Consider the following 14,622-nt stretch of genomic DNA (forward strand, 5'->3'; position numbering starts at 1 on the left):
TAATCCTTGTATTATTCCTAGACAAAGCTTTAATCTTAAAGGATCCATGCAACTTTGCTGTTCCAAATATCCAATAGTTGCCACTTCAATTAATTTGAAAGGTTACACAGGATTCATAGCTATTTCAAATTGTGAGAAACTGTAACACTTTTTTTTTGACCATGGACATTTCATAGCAGGCTGGCACAAGACCAACTTCTTCCAATTTTTTTTTTGTTTTAGGTAATTATCCCAGACCGCCAAATTATGGTGGAGTACCGAACGCCAACTACAGTGGTCCAGGTCCAGGCATGAATAACAACATGAGCATGAATATGAACAACCAGATGCATGGTCAGGGTCCAGCTCAGCCTTGCAGTAACATGACAGTGGGGAGGATGTCATCATCAGGGATGTCGAACTGGCCATACTCTGGCAACATGAGTAATATGACCCCAAACTCTCCAAGCATGTCACAGCAGGTTGGCGCGGGGATGGGACCGCCAATGGCAACTGTAAATCGCAAGGCACAGGAGGCTGCTGCTGCAGTGATGCAGGCTGCAGCAAACTCTGCTCAAAACAGGTATGCAAGAAAAAATGGTCTCGAAAGGCTGGATGCAGAATTCGTAAACTTTTTACGTGACAATACTGAAAGCTTTAATGAAAGCATTCACGTAAATTTTGTCTCTGTCACTCCTCACACAGGTTTTATTTTAAAAGTAAAAGATACGTAGCTGATTTTCAACTCATCCTGAACTATAATTTGCAATGAATGGCTCTATATTTGTTACATATTGAATATGGTTCCTGTTGTGAGGCAACTGGTTAACAATCTCCTGCTCAAAAATATATACATGGGCTTATTTGTACTTCAGAATTCAGAAGGGAGACAGGCTACGCCAAGACAAACTATTATATGCACAACTTCTCCATTTTGTTCATTTTTAACAGTAGAGTGCTCAGTGGACATAAGAGTATATTTGGGATAAATCATAGACTTGGCTAGTTGGGCACCTTATAAATGATTTCCCCTTTTGTGTTATTCGGCAACTGTATTCCTATCACCCAGTGCAAAATTATCTTGACCAGCAAACCCAAAGTTGTAGATTAGGTGAAACTGAAAATATGAAACCAAAGACAATATCTCTGTGAGCCATGATCTACAGAGAGTGATGGACATTTGAAAGCAAGTTGAAATAACCTGAATATTTTTAATATTTCTCGTGCTCCCTCCTGATTTAATTATATTTTGATTAGAAGTAATGCTATAATCACAAAACTCCAGGATATTCACACTTACATATGCACTTTTTCTTTTTTTTAAAAATTGCTTCACTTTCATCTATTGTTAGCCAAGAAAATACTGAAGAATTGCCAGATTTAACATTCAGTCATATTTTAAATGTTTCCAGTTAAATGCTTCTGAATTTTGTACAATACGTTATTTTTTACTGAAGCAAATATTATATGATAATTTTAAAATAATATCTAGTTCTGAGGATTCAGACTATACTTTGTTGCAAATATGAACTGTGTTCATTTTACATAACAAGGAAATGAATGGCTTCATATTGGATGATACTAGCTAACAAACTGGATTACGTTCTCCATTCGTCAGTTCTTGCCGTTTGATGAACATGATGTAAAAGCAAGGCATTTCGTTGGGTATTTGGGAGCCAACAATTGGGCTATATATTTCAAAATGTGCTCTCTGTTAGAAAATCAAGTAATGTAGTTGAAGTAAGTTGTGGTGAACCTTTATTTAACTTGTGTTGGAGTGTGTGAGAGAAAGTAGCCAATGAGCAAATTGAAAACAAGCTGAAACAGAAAATCTTAAATTACTGGTAAATTGACAAATATTTCTTTTTGCCCTCAATATCTTTGAGAAGACTCCAATCTCAGATACAAATTTTGGTATGTACTGATATACTTGCATTGTAATCCCTCGTTATTTTGTTGATTTAGCAATGTTTCCTCCTGTTTTCTGACTTCTAGACAATCCTTTGTTGAATAACTGAACTCGAGTCTCAACATGTAATCTTTACTTGTTGGCTCACACTGGCTGTCTCTTTACAGGGGCAGGTTGGACATTTGTTTTTACCTTTCTCTATTAGTATCTTGTCACCATTCAAGAAGCCAAATCTCAGCCTTGAATGTTTGAATTGAGAAGCTAATGATGTAATTGGAGTTTCTTTGTGGTTATGGTATTGTATTATATAGAATTAGTTTCTTATGCTTTATTTATATTTCCTTTCCTCTGTAGTAATTATTTTATGCTAGTTTTCACTTAATAGTTTGGTTAGCAGGAAAGGAGGAGGATAATTGCTGTTTGAAACATTTTTTATTTGATCGTCATTCTTTTATAGTGACTTTTCAGATCATTTTACTTGGCAATGTTCAAAAATTGTTACCAGTGAAGCATTTTGAATTTTGTGGAGGTTTTTTGGCTGTACAACTCTTAAATATAGTTCTAATTCTGCAATAATATGTTGCTTTGCACTTCATGTTGAAAATATTTGTCCACCATTAGATTCAATGATTACTGTTTCACGTGTGAAATAAAATGTACATCATTGGAAATGTTGGCAGGCAGAAAATCAAAAATTTAATCAACGTATATTGCATTATCAGTAATGCATTGTGAACATAAGTGGTATGACATAATATTTATTAAGGAACCATGTTGATTGTCTGGGCAGAATGTATTTTCTGTGAAAAAGTGATGCATCTTGTGTATCACTAATCTGCATGCAACACACAGATTGCATTTAAACAATGACCGGTGGATTTTGGGAGCCGAGCGCTGAGAAAGTTGGAACCTAGTTTCATTCAAGTTTCAGCCTTATTTGTAACTTGGGAAAAGCCTTACCCAGTTATGAATCATTAGTTTCTTTATTTGCATGGTGTGGAGGCAAAATGTGTCATCTCAGTGAGAAGCAATCAGAAAACTAAATTATTGTCCTGTCACATTGTATTCTCGTTGGCTAGTCTTTTTATGTGGCAGTGTTGTAACTTCCTTTCAGATGCACAAGGATATAGATTACCAGTTGGAGAGGGAAGAGATTAAATAACACATGTAAACATTATACCATTGTGGAAGCGAAACAAACCTGGTTCCACGCCACAGTGCTACAAGTCTTTAAAGGGTTATTTTTACTTCAACTCTTCATAATCTCTATTTTCTTTCAATATTTGAAGGTAAATTAAAACAAATAAATAAAAAATCCATCTGTACTTTTCTGTCCCTCAGAATTGTTGACCATTTTATGTAACCCTTTCTATTTGAATATTCATTTTGGTTGAATTACTGTTAATGTGAATTACTGGAAGCTGAACATGATAGTCTTGTCATCCAGAGAAAAAAAAATCTTAAAACTATTAGTGAGAAAAACAATTTGAAGAATCTGTGTTTCCATGTGGTTTATTGGCAAGTAACTGTTACTTTACACTGTTTAAAAATGACATCTAGCCAAATTAAAACCCATTGGAATGAATGTTTCAGATTTACACTTTTTGTGGGCTAAATGTTTTGGGAGATCTATTTTAAAGTTTGAGTATTGGATTCTTTTGGACTATACACATGGAATACATAATTTACAGTTTATTTGTATTGGGAATTGGAAATTTTACTGTTTTAAAATTTGGCATATTTTAAATTGACTGCTTGATAGAACATACCTGAGCAACTAACACCCATTTTAAAAAAACCTTGTCCCAAAAGAACAGTAAGCATCTTATTATTCTGTAATCTGGCTGCCATGGTTCCTCAAGTGTGTAGTCCATTTGTTTGTGTGTGTGTTAAGAACTAAAAAAAGGAGCCGGAATCGGCCATCCGACCCATTGAGTCTGTTCCACCATTCAATAAAATCACTGTTGTTCTGGCCATAGGCTCAGTTCCAGTGACCTGCCTTTTCCTCATCACTCCAAATTTTTCAATTATTCAAAAATGTGTTTGTCTCTATCTTAAATATACTTGATGAGACAGCCTCTACTGCTTTATTGAAAGCACTGCCTGGGCAAAGCAATTCCTCTTCATCTTTGTCTTGAATCTTCTCCCTTAATTCTTGAGGCTATGTCCTCTAATTCTGGTTTCACTTGCCAATGGAAACAACCATACCTATTTCTTTCATAATTTTATGTTTTGATAATGTCTCCCCTCATCTTTCTAAACTCCAATGAGTACAGTCCAAGCTGACTTAATATTTCTTCAATAAGGTAAACCCATTTCCAGAATCAACCCTCCAAACTTCTTCTGCGCCACCTCCACAATCAGAATATCCTTTCTTAAGTACTCCAGATATGGTTTGTCACCAGTACCCTGTACAGTTGCAGCAGAACCTTCCTGCTCTTAAGTTTAATCCCTCTTTCAGTGAAGATCAACAACCCACTTGCATTCTTGCAAATTTTTTTTGTGACTCATTTGCTGTTCTTTCCTGACTGCCCCTAATATTTCTCGTGTGCCTTGTCCAAGTTAGCATTTTGCCTAAATAGAATCTAATCTGGGAGGAACTATGAGACAATAGAACTGCATCAAACACCAGACTGTCCTTCCTCAATGTTTGCTCATGCATGTCACATCAAGAGTTGTTAGCAATCAGGAAGAGGCCAATCCAGTAAGTTTATTATTCACACAATTGCAAGCTTTTGCAGTCACTATTTCTGAGTTTTGACCAGGGTATTACGTGAGCTGGTTTGTTCACCATTGCACCACATTATTCACTCAGTTCATGGAAAAGATATATGAAATTAGAATATTGCAGAGTTATGATTGTAATATGATGTATAACATCCCTAACCTGCAAAATAAGATTTGGTGTTCTATTTTTAAATAGAACCAGACTTATTAAAAAGTAAATGAAATATGCTAAACCATTAGGAAAAATTGGAATCAACAATCACCCACATGTAAAGGGACATTTGCAGAATCCAAAGGTTTTCCATTGTTTTAGATTAATCTCCTAGAACACCATTGAAACTTACAATTCAAAATATATTTGCCCAATAAGGACAGTATCCCACGCTGACGCATTGCTTAAAGACTGATACTTCACTTCTGCGCTAAGTTAACTGACCTCAACCAGTCTTTCAGATGTGGCATTATAATTGATCTCTGTGTCTCCAATAGCATATTGTTCTGTGGATCCTGTTGGGATCTGCTTGTGTAGACATCTGTTGAAGACAATATCATGGCTCTTCTTTGACTCCACCTTTAATAGGCCTGACAGGAATTAGTCCCTGCAATATTCTTACTCAGGATGGTTAGCAGGACAAGGTACTAATGAGTCATTAAGAGATAAGGTCATGGTTCGTCTGTTGCGATGTGCACAAATGTACAATATTTGTTTGCCTGTAAAGGCACACAGAGATGTTCCATGAGTCCACTGCCTCCTCCAAAAAAAAGAAGCAAAAGAGAGACCCCTCAGAGGTATTGTGGATTCAACCATCTCCTCTGATGCCACTGCCGCCTTTGCTTCCTTAACCACCGTAGCCGCATAGACTTGACAATCTAGTGGCAAACCAGAGCTCCAGGCATACAAGTTACCCTCCTTGGCCCTTGGTTCTGAACCCCCAGTATGATTAGTAAGCTTGTAGGTGCCCAAGGCCTCTCAGGTGCGCTGCTCACAGTCATGACTCCTGATCTCAATACCTAGTCTCCAGAAGCCAGCCTCCTGTGCTCTAGTCTCCTACTATGTTCTTTTACCTTGATGGCTCATCTCCAAGGCTTCTTCCTTACAGTGTGGAGTGTTCTTTTATTCTGGTGCCCTGCTGCTCCCCAGGAGCCTGCAGTCCTCATGGTCAGGGTTGCCAATTGTGGATGCTGCCTTTTTTTGTAATATTTTATTTATCATTTTAAATATATTTAGCAGTCAATACATTTAATCATACAAAATACAAAATGGCAAGAAAACCCATCTCTTCACCCCCACCCCTCTGTATAAATCCAATTAAACAGAGAAAAAATGAAAAAGAAAATATCCATTGTCAGTGCGTACTGTAAAACACATAGAGACGTGATCGTACCACAGTGTTATAATCTTTAGAGGTCTGTTGGCTAGTCAGTAGCGATTGTAGCCTTGTGGTGGTGCCAGTGAGGTACCTATATGTTCTAAATAAGGCTGCCAGATTTTTAGGAAGGTGTTTTTCTCCCTTCCTAAAACTGAATGTGACCTTTCTTTTTTTTTTTTTTTTTTTTTTTTTTTTATTTTTCACACCATAAATCACAATAGCCATGATATACACTTTTTCTTTTCCACACATTTACAGTGACTTTTTCTCCCTCCCCCCTCCCTCCTCCCAAGCCACCCCCCCATCCCCCCCCCCTCTCATCCATTTTAGTTATACAATCTAGGTTGCATTAATTCAGTTAGACAATGTTGTCATTCAACAAAAATACACCAGAAATTCTACTGAGTCCATTCTTTTCTTCTCTTCTCCTTCCATCAACTTAGGTAAGAATGTGACCTTTCTTAAGGGGAATGCAGCTAATCATTTCTGAAGACCTCTATCAATGAGGAGAGGGGAGTCAGATTTCCATGTTAATGCTATACATTTCCTGGCCTCACTCAATACAGTTTCTGCGAATTTAATTTGGAAATTAGTTAGCAATCTACCAACACTTGTAAAATTCCCCAGAAGACAAAGCTCTGGGTCAACTGGGAAAGTGACTCCTATGATCTTAGGATGTCGCAAAGGTCATACAAGAAGGGTCTCCCCTTCGTGCAGAGCCAGGTAGAATGTAAGAAGGAACTAACCTCTATACCACACCAAAAGCACAAAGGTTTATATTGGTGTAATTTCTGTGGGGTGAGGTACTGCTGATAGAGAATGAATTATGGATGCTATCTTCTTGGCCAAGGACCTCTATGGGTTTTCAGATGTAATAAAAGTGCTCTGGGCCCATTCCACAAAAGGTTTAAACCTGAATGAGGCTGTCAGATGTGACAACTGGGCAGAAGGACCCCGCAGACGAGTGCTGCACGACAAATTTCAGCTCCTCTGGTCTGCACAAGAGACAGTGCTGCCGTTGTCACACACACTGCAGTGCCTTGAGCTATCACCTTGAGATGAAAACAGTTGGCTGAAGAAATGGAGAAACAGGAATCTTTCAATTTAAGCATTCAGTCTTTGTATCTGATCAGTTTTCAAGATTAATTTTGTAATGAATTGAAATATTTGAGAATCCAATACTTCAACCTTAAATTTTGCACAGAAAAATGAAAATAAACAGAGAAACCAATCTTGCTTTAACTGTTGTCTTCAAATTTCAGTCTAATTCTTGAAAATTATGGATGATAAGGAGATATTTCATGAATTTTAACAACTAAATGCAGAACTGACACAGAATAAAAACAAAGGAGCTATTTCTTTCCCAATTTAGGCTACCGTACATTAGGTCGCCTGGTTATCCCAGTCAGACTGGGCCTGGTGGACGTCCTGTGTTTCCACCACAACATCCCAACTATGGCAACACTCAGGCTCCCTTGATGTACCAGCCTGACCAGTACGGGTAGGTAGATGTTATATGATTGGATTTGCTGTGGGACCACAATGTTTCCCAACTAGATTTATAACCCAACTGCAAAACAAGAGGATTGTTCTTTGTGGTTTCCTTTCTTGATTCTGTTTAGTTATGTTTTGTACTAACCAGAGCTATGAGAGAATGAAAAAAAAAATGCATGCCTCACACCTGCATGGCTTTTGGCATGACTGAACCTTTTCCTGCCTAACGGGGAAGTTGTAAACCACAGTGCAGAGCTATTACATTACAAAAAGTGGGGAATGCAATGCATTGAAAAATTTCAAGACCTTCTCACTCCATATTTATTTCAAAGTCCCATTGAAAGAGTTGAACACTTGAAAGCTAAATAAATTGTATTTGACTCAAATGTGTTTCCACTTGCTGATACCCTGTACTTTCAGGCATTGGATTGAAGCTTAACTGAACAGCTATAGTTTTAACTGTCTGCAATATTAGATGGGGCAGGAAACCTGAGGTACATTAAAAATATTTGCACATCATTGTGTAATAATTCAGCTTAAAGACTGACACTTCACTTCTGTGCTTTACCAAGTCGAAGAAGATGGGAAAAGTGCCACGACTTGTTTACCCTTTTTTAAATGTATTGTGAGCCACTTAGCTCCTCCTCCGAATAATGATAGTTTGGCTTCCAGCTTCAGCCAGTATCACTTTGAGCTGAATTGATAAGGAGGAAGATGCATCCAGGGTTAGGGTTAAATTAGTTATTCTCACTGGCCTTTATTTCAATACTTCCCTAAAATTGCTAGAAAAACCACCTGATATAATTAAAAATGTTTTATCTTTGCATAACAAAAGATTATTTTTGTTTAAAATAGCAGGTGCTGAAAAAATCATTGGAAACAGTAAGTGAAACCTTTGGACCAAGAAAGTTGTCAATGTGCCACCTCACTTGTATATACTATGCCTCCTTCCCAGCACAATCTCCCACAATGACATCCCTCTACTATTTTGCCAAGTGGGCCATGTTAGTGTTTTGACAAGACAATCTTAATTGGATCCTTGCTGTAATTGTAATCTGCATTTTTACCAAGAATACTAATATCAAGTTTACATGATACCCATTTGAAATAAATTAGTTTAGGTGAGCATTTTCTCAACATGTATTCATATTTTTCTGGCAATTTTTTTAAGGAAACTAATGAATTTACTTGTCGAAGGTGTAGTAAAAATGCTGAGATCAAGGCAAATGTGTTTAAAGACACTGTACATTTTGTTTTAAAAAGGCAATACCTCATATTGAAGTACTAAAACAGCTGAAACTTCCAAGGTCTATTTTGTTGAAAAGGCTGAGAACTTATTTTGTGAGTTTTTTGATAAATACTCTTCATTTAGACTTATGTGCTGATGTATATTATCTATGACCCTGGATTGAATCCTGGACACCAGTCCAATGCATATAGTATATTTGTCATTTCAAAATGAAGGTACTTGTCAGGTTCATATATTTAAACAAAAATAGAAAGCTTACATTATTTTTTATACATGGAAATGATTTTGCAATCCTACTGGTAATTCTGATAGGTGAATTGAATTGTTTATTGTCACATGTACAGAGATATAATGAAAAGCATAGTTTTGTGTGCCAGACAGGTAGCTTGCAAAAAAGTTTATGGAAATCATTAACAAGATTAATTATCACAATGGTAGCATTTAAATGTAAAACTTACTTTAAAACAGACATTATGTTTGATCTTCTCTCTCTGTCATCAGGCTCTTGCTGTTCATACCAGCCTCCACCACCAAGGCCTTACAAAGCAATACAAATAAGGGATAGCTTTGGTTGCATTTTGTCAATGACTGTGATAAATATTTGTGTTTGAAGTTGATGCTTTTGAATCATCTGGTTGTTCAATGCAAAGTGGAATGAATTAAAAAGGGCTTGAAAATAATGGGACAAGAAACTGCTATACCCTGACTAAATGGTGGATAAAATGGCAAGTACAGATTTTACAGAAGGATCTGGAAAGATACATCATTGGTCACTGTTTGAAAAAGATTAATTGTAGTTTCGAGGGTAAACCATTCATCAAACTTTGCTGCAGCCACTGTGTTTTCATTTCAAGTACTGATTTCAAGTATTTACATTTTCAAAATTTACAATAAACCAAGCATCATATTTTAAATCATAAACACCCTGTAATACAGCTACCTTCAACAAAATTAAGTTGAATATATGATTAGTCAGTATGGTAAGAGGTTGTATTGAACCAGTTTGAGTTCAGAACTGGGGTTGAGCTGCTTTTTGTGCAAAATATGAATCAAAAAATGAAAAGTAAATCAAGGGAACATAATAAAACTATGGATAGACAACTCAGGGCTATTTGTTACAGAATATATATTCTGCTGGGTTTCTCTCAATGAATAATTATCCTGGATTTTAAATTTGACTCAACTTGGTTTGCAAATTTGACTCCTACGGAATACAGGGACAGGGATCTCTTTTCAAAATTAGCAGGTCTAGCCCACAGAAATGCATTGATAGCTGACCAAACCATGCATCCTGGATTATATGGGGTCAAACTGTAAAACTGAGGAGAATTTTAAATGTATGTGAATGACTCGCCATTCATAGTGTTCAAAAATCATGGAAAACTATCATGTTATAAGAACAGATAGCATAGCAATTATATGGCTGGAATCCACCGCTGTCTGTAAGGAGTTTGTTCATTCTCCCCATCTGCGTTGGTTTCCTCTGGGTGCTCTGGTTTCCTCCCACCCTCCAAATCGTACGGGATTGCAAGTTAATTTGTGTGTAATTGGATGGCATGGGTTTAAATGGCCAGAATCACCTTCCACTGTGTTGTAAGTAAAAAAAATTTAAACTTAAAATTTTTTAATGAAGTATTGGAACACACAAAATGACACTACATTAGATGCTGAACCATACTACCTTCTCTTGCAGTTGCTGAATCTGGGTTCAGTGATGATTTGCTGGCATGACTAGTGGGAAAAGTTAGGAAGATAGTATTAAAACCAAGCCATATCTATTCTCCAAGCCAAAGGATCAAAGAGTAAGCAAGTTCTTCCTGATATACTGTCCAAAATTAATCCCTTAACCAAATGGCTAAAAACATGTTATCTGGCCTTTGTCTTACCAGTTTAAGGATGGATACCAACACCAAAAGTAATTTATTTGCTGCAAAATATCTTGGAATGGTGAAAGTCCATTTATGAAGAGCTGTTTTTGTTTAAAGAGTACAGCACGGTAACAGTCTTCTGGCCCACGATCCCAAATACTCTGATTAAACTACAAAATCCTTCTGTTTTTATAGGGAGGAAGTTGGACAACCCAGAGGAAACCCACGTGGGTCATGGGGAGAAATGCAAACCCCTCACAGACAGTGCTGAATTTGAAACCAGTTCACTGGCACAGTGATAGCATCACGCTAACTGTTACTCTAACCATGTCGCTCCCAGGTTTTATTAAAGCGCCATTCATTAGTAGAAGTAACATGGGTTTATTTAGGAAATAGTTGTCTTCTGTTTAAAAAAAATGTTGTCATTTTATTTTGTTTCATTAAGAAATTTCTCTTTGAATTTTGTAATTTTGAGTTTACATCTACTGTTAACCCTTTTTGTTATTGCTACTTTTTTTTTTCCTGCCCTGTGCCATCAAGGCCTATTTACTTTATGCTAATACTCCAATGTTAAGGGAGGAAACATCAGACATAACGTGGGAGGTAGCAGTCTCACCTCTTAATTTAAGTTGTGGATTCAAGTACCATTCTCAAGATTTAAATTTGAGAATGTAAGGTTACACTTTACTGTAGTACAGAAGGAGTGCCATCTTTTGGATGTATTAATTCCAAGCCGCATCTGATTTCTGGGTGAATATAAAGATCATTTTTGAACCAATTGGCAAATGCTTATCTGGTCATTATCATATCCTTTTTGGGTCTTAAATGTGTACATGTTGGCTGTATTTTTCCTTGTACTCCAAAAATGACAACACCTGAAAATTGCTTGAATTGGATTTATGGCATTTTGACTTCTTGAAAGTAATGTGAAAGCCTCACATTAACCTTTCTTGCAAACAATTTCAGAGAGATAAATGTTGTCTCTGCTGTGAGTGGAGTGGATTAATGATTCTCCAATTACTGCATTTCCGTGTCATTTTTGGATTACTTGACAAATTAGGTAGGAATGCAGACCCAGCAGAGCTGGGAGCACAGATGCAGTGCTGCTTTGCAGGGTCCTACTGCCCAGTCATAATGCCAACGGTTCCATACAGGATTTGAATGGCCTGTGAAAGGAACGACAGTGTTTTTTAAAATCCCCTATCCACGGTGTTCTTGCCCAAAATGGCAGCTCCTGAGCTGAGCAGCATTCCATGAGGGGGTTTGCAGACTCCAGGGAGCAGTGGACTGGTGCAGGGTACTAGAAACAGGGAGAACACCGCCTCTTGAGAAGGAGAAGCATAGGAGATGACTCTACAGGATGGTGACCACTACAGCGGACCAGCGAGTGACTCAACGGCTGGAAGGACCCACTCAGGCTGCGGGCTGCTGGAGACTGGCTCATGGGAGCTACTTCTCAAAATCGGATTTCGAGAGGGTGCTGAGGGCAAGAAGGGCTCTCGAAAGGCTTTGGTGCTTGGTGCTGAAGGCTTCTTGATCGATTCGGGTGTTTGGATTTAGAGCTCAGGTTGCCAATGGTTAGAATTGAAGTCTTTGCTCAGTGTCTCTGAAGGCACTCTCTTTTGCTTCTCTTTCTCCTATTGTTAGGGTCACCAGGCAATGCTCATAGCAACTCTTTGTTTGCCTTAAGGCAGACAAAGCTGAAGTATATCATGTATAATACATTTTTAATGTATTATTAAATGACAAAATAAAACTTTGAACAATTGAGGATGTGCCCTGCTATTTATTGAAACATTCACATATGACTTTTGATACATTTTGGAGAGAGTTGCATGAGAGCCATAGTTGAGAAATGAAACAAGATTCCAATGGATTTTGGTACGTTACCTTTCTCATACTGAAATATGAAACCAATTCATGGCAGGAGGAAGCCAAGCTAGATGTTGCCATAGAGGTGAATGACAGACAAAATATGAGCACTGCTACTTGATTCAATTACCTCATTTGTTGAGAAATGATGAAAGAAGTTGCATATTTACCAACACCCAAGATATTAAATTGAGTCTAATTAATGGAACAACCCCATACACTGGATTATATTTTGATATTCTCATCTATCTCGCTGTCTCCACATTCCTTTGCCTCCCCTTCCCCATCTCCAGCCACTACTGATATTAAACCTCATTGGTATGGAAATGAATCATGTACCCTGTTGTGCCACCACCAATTGTGGCCGATCCATTTGTTTGGTACATGCTATTATTCTCACTCATAGGACTCTTCTGACCAAATGGAGCATATATTAATGGTAGACTTGCTGTTATCTTGCAATTAACAGCTGAAGGCTGTGAGGTCTGCTGGTATGGTGGAATATGAGGCCATCACAGCTGCTTGGTGACAGGATTCGTCAATCACATTTTGTCCAACACTTAGTCAACTGGAGTTGAAGTTAGCCACAAAATTAGAATCCGAATAATGCTAGCTTTAAATATTTTCCTTGTGATAATCCCCCATAGAGCCTACAACCCCCTCACAGGGCATGCTGAAAGATGACTCTGACCCCCTCTTCTCAAAGGATTAATATTTTCGATGTATTGGCTCACATACTAATACTTTGGTTCTTGGAAGAAATGCAGTTAAGTTTTCAGCAGGTGACTCACATATCAAGTAGCCCATGGGACTTGTCTGAGTTCTACACGCAACTTGGTCTATCAATTAATAGATTTCAAATTTTGAACATTTTCATAGCACTATTAGGCATCAACAATTTTTGTTTTAACCAGAAGTAGTGTAAAGCTGGATGTTTTTGTTTTCACCCATGGAATAAGTGCCATGCTGACACATCACATATCAAACAAGTGTATGCAAGCCATCTCTGAAGACTTGCATCTTACGTTGATTAAAAAAGTGACAAACCTGATATTGGCCTATCATTGCCACAATAATATCCCAGCAGTGTATTTCGAGCAGAGTGGATAGGGCGTCAAAATGGATGAGTGTGAGCCAAAAGTATCTTAACTAAATGGAGCAGGGTTACTTTCACCTCTGTTGAAACAATAAGATAGTGCACCATGTTGGACTAGAAAGATCATGTGGTTATAATCCCACAAGTTGTGCATGTAGGTATAAAACATTATTTCTAATGTTCTCACAAATATTCTTTTTCTGGCCACGGTTTTCACCTCTAGGATAGCTTTGGTTCATACCTTACAAGTCACCTTTAAAATTGTGTTGAAGCAACATATAGCAAAGGGCTTACACACAAAGAAAAGTGTTTTCTGTTTGCAGGACTGATTTGTGTTGGAGGAATGTAGTGGAGACTCAGAAACAGCAGGGGCTTCCGCGTAGTTGTGCCAGAAGGAATCTGTGCTTGCAGTATTTAGTTCCAGGTACACCTTTTGTATCTTCAACACCTTGATGTGAACAAACGTTTTCCACTGGTAAATTCTAAGAACCCAGAGAAACCTATGTACTAACTGAAGAAAAGTTTAAAACTCTTTTATGACAGCAGTAACTTAGCTATTATCAATGAAATACATACCTAAGCCAAACTTCCCACATCTTTCATGCAAATATTCCTGAGCCTGCATTCTGAACACCATTTACCCATTCTCTACATCCAGCCACCCAATTACACAACATGATTGCTCCTTTAACAGCATCCTCTTTCTGAGAAACTGAATACTGTATTTAGCCTGCTTTCTGCAACATAATTGCAGTTTAGGGTGGATAAAGACAGTATATCATATCTTGATGAAGGGCTTAAGTCCAAAATATTGGTTCTGCATCTTTATCTTTACTATATAAAGTACCCTGTTTGACCTGCTGACTTTCTCCAGCATTGTGTTTTTCAATTATGGTGTCTGCAGACCTTTGTGTTTTACTCTCTACAAGCTAGTCCGTTACTTTATTTTGCAATAATAATTGTCATAGTAGATTAGTTAATTTTAAAAAATTATTTTACTGCATTGATCTCATTCTATCCAAATAAACTGTAGAATTATGATTGGTGTACCAAGGGGA

General features: G+C 37.5%; 1 protein-coding gene across 6 annotated transcripts in view; it reads left to right on the forward strand.

Annotated features, from left to right (window-relative positions):
• The window catches only part of LOC138760684 (AT-rich interactive domain-containing protein 1B-like), a 521,279-nt gene that overhangs the window by 400,016 nt on the left and 106,641 nt on the right, over positions 1–14,622 (forward strand). For 4 of the 6 annotated variants that reach the window (XM_069931618.1, XM_069931620.1, XM_069931622.1 and 1 more), the window contains 2 exons: positions 223–562; positions 7,358–7,486. In XM_069931618.1, the coding sequence (XP_069787719.1) occupies positions 223–562; positions 7,358–7,486 (469 nt within the window). The remainder of the gene's footprint in view (positions 1–222; positions 563–7,357; positions 7,487–14,622) is intronic. The other 2 variants (XM_069931621.1, XM_069931623.1) reach the window with 1 other exon arrangement.

The sequence above is a fragment of the Narcine bancroftii genome, chromosome 4 (assembly GCF_036971445.1).
Source record: "Narcine bancroftii isolate sNarBan1 chromosome 4, sNarBan1.hap1, whole genome shotgun sequence".
Classification (NCBI taxonomy): Eukaryota; Metazoa; Chordata; class Chondrichthyes; order Torpediniformes; family Narcinidae; genus Narcine; species Narcine bancroftii.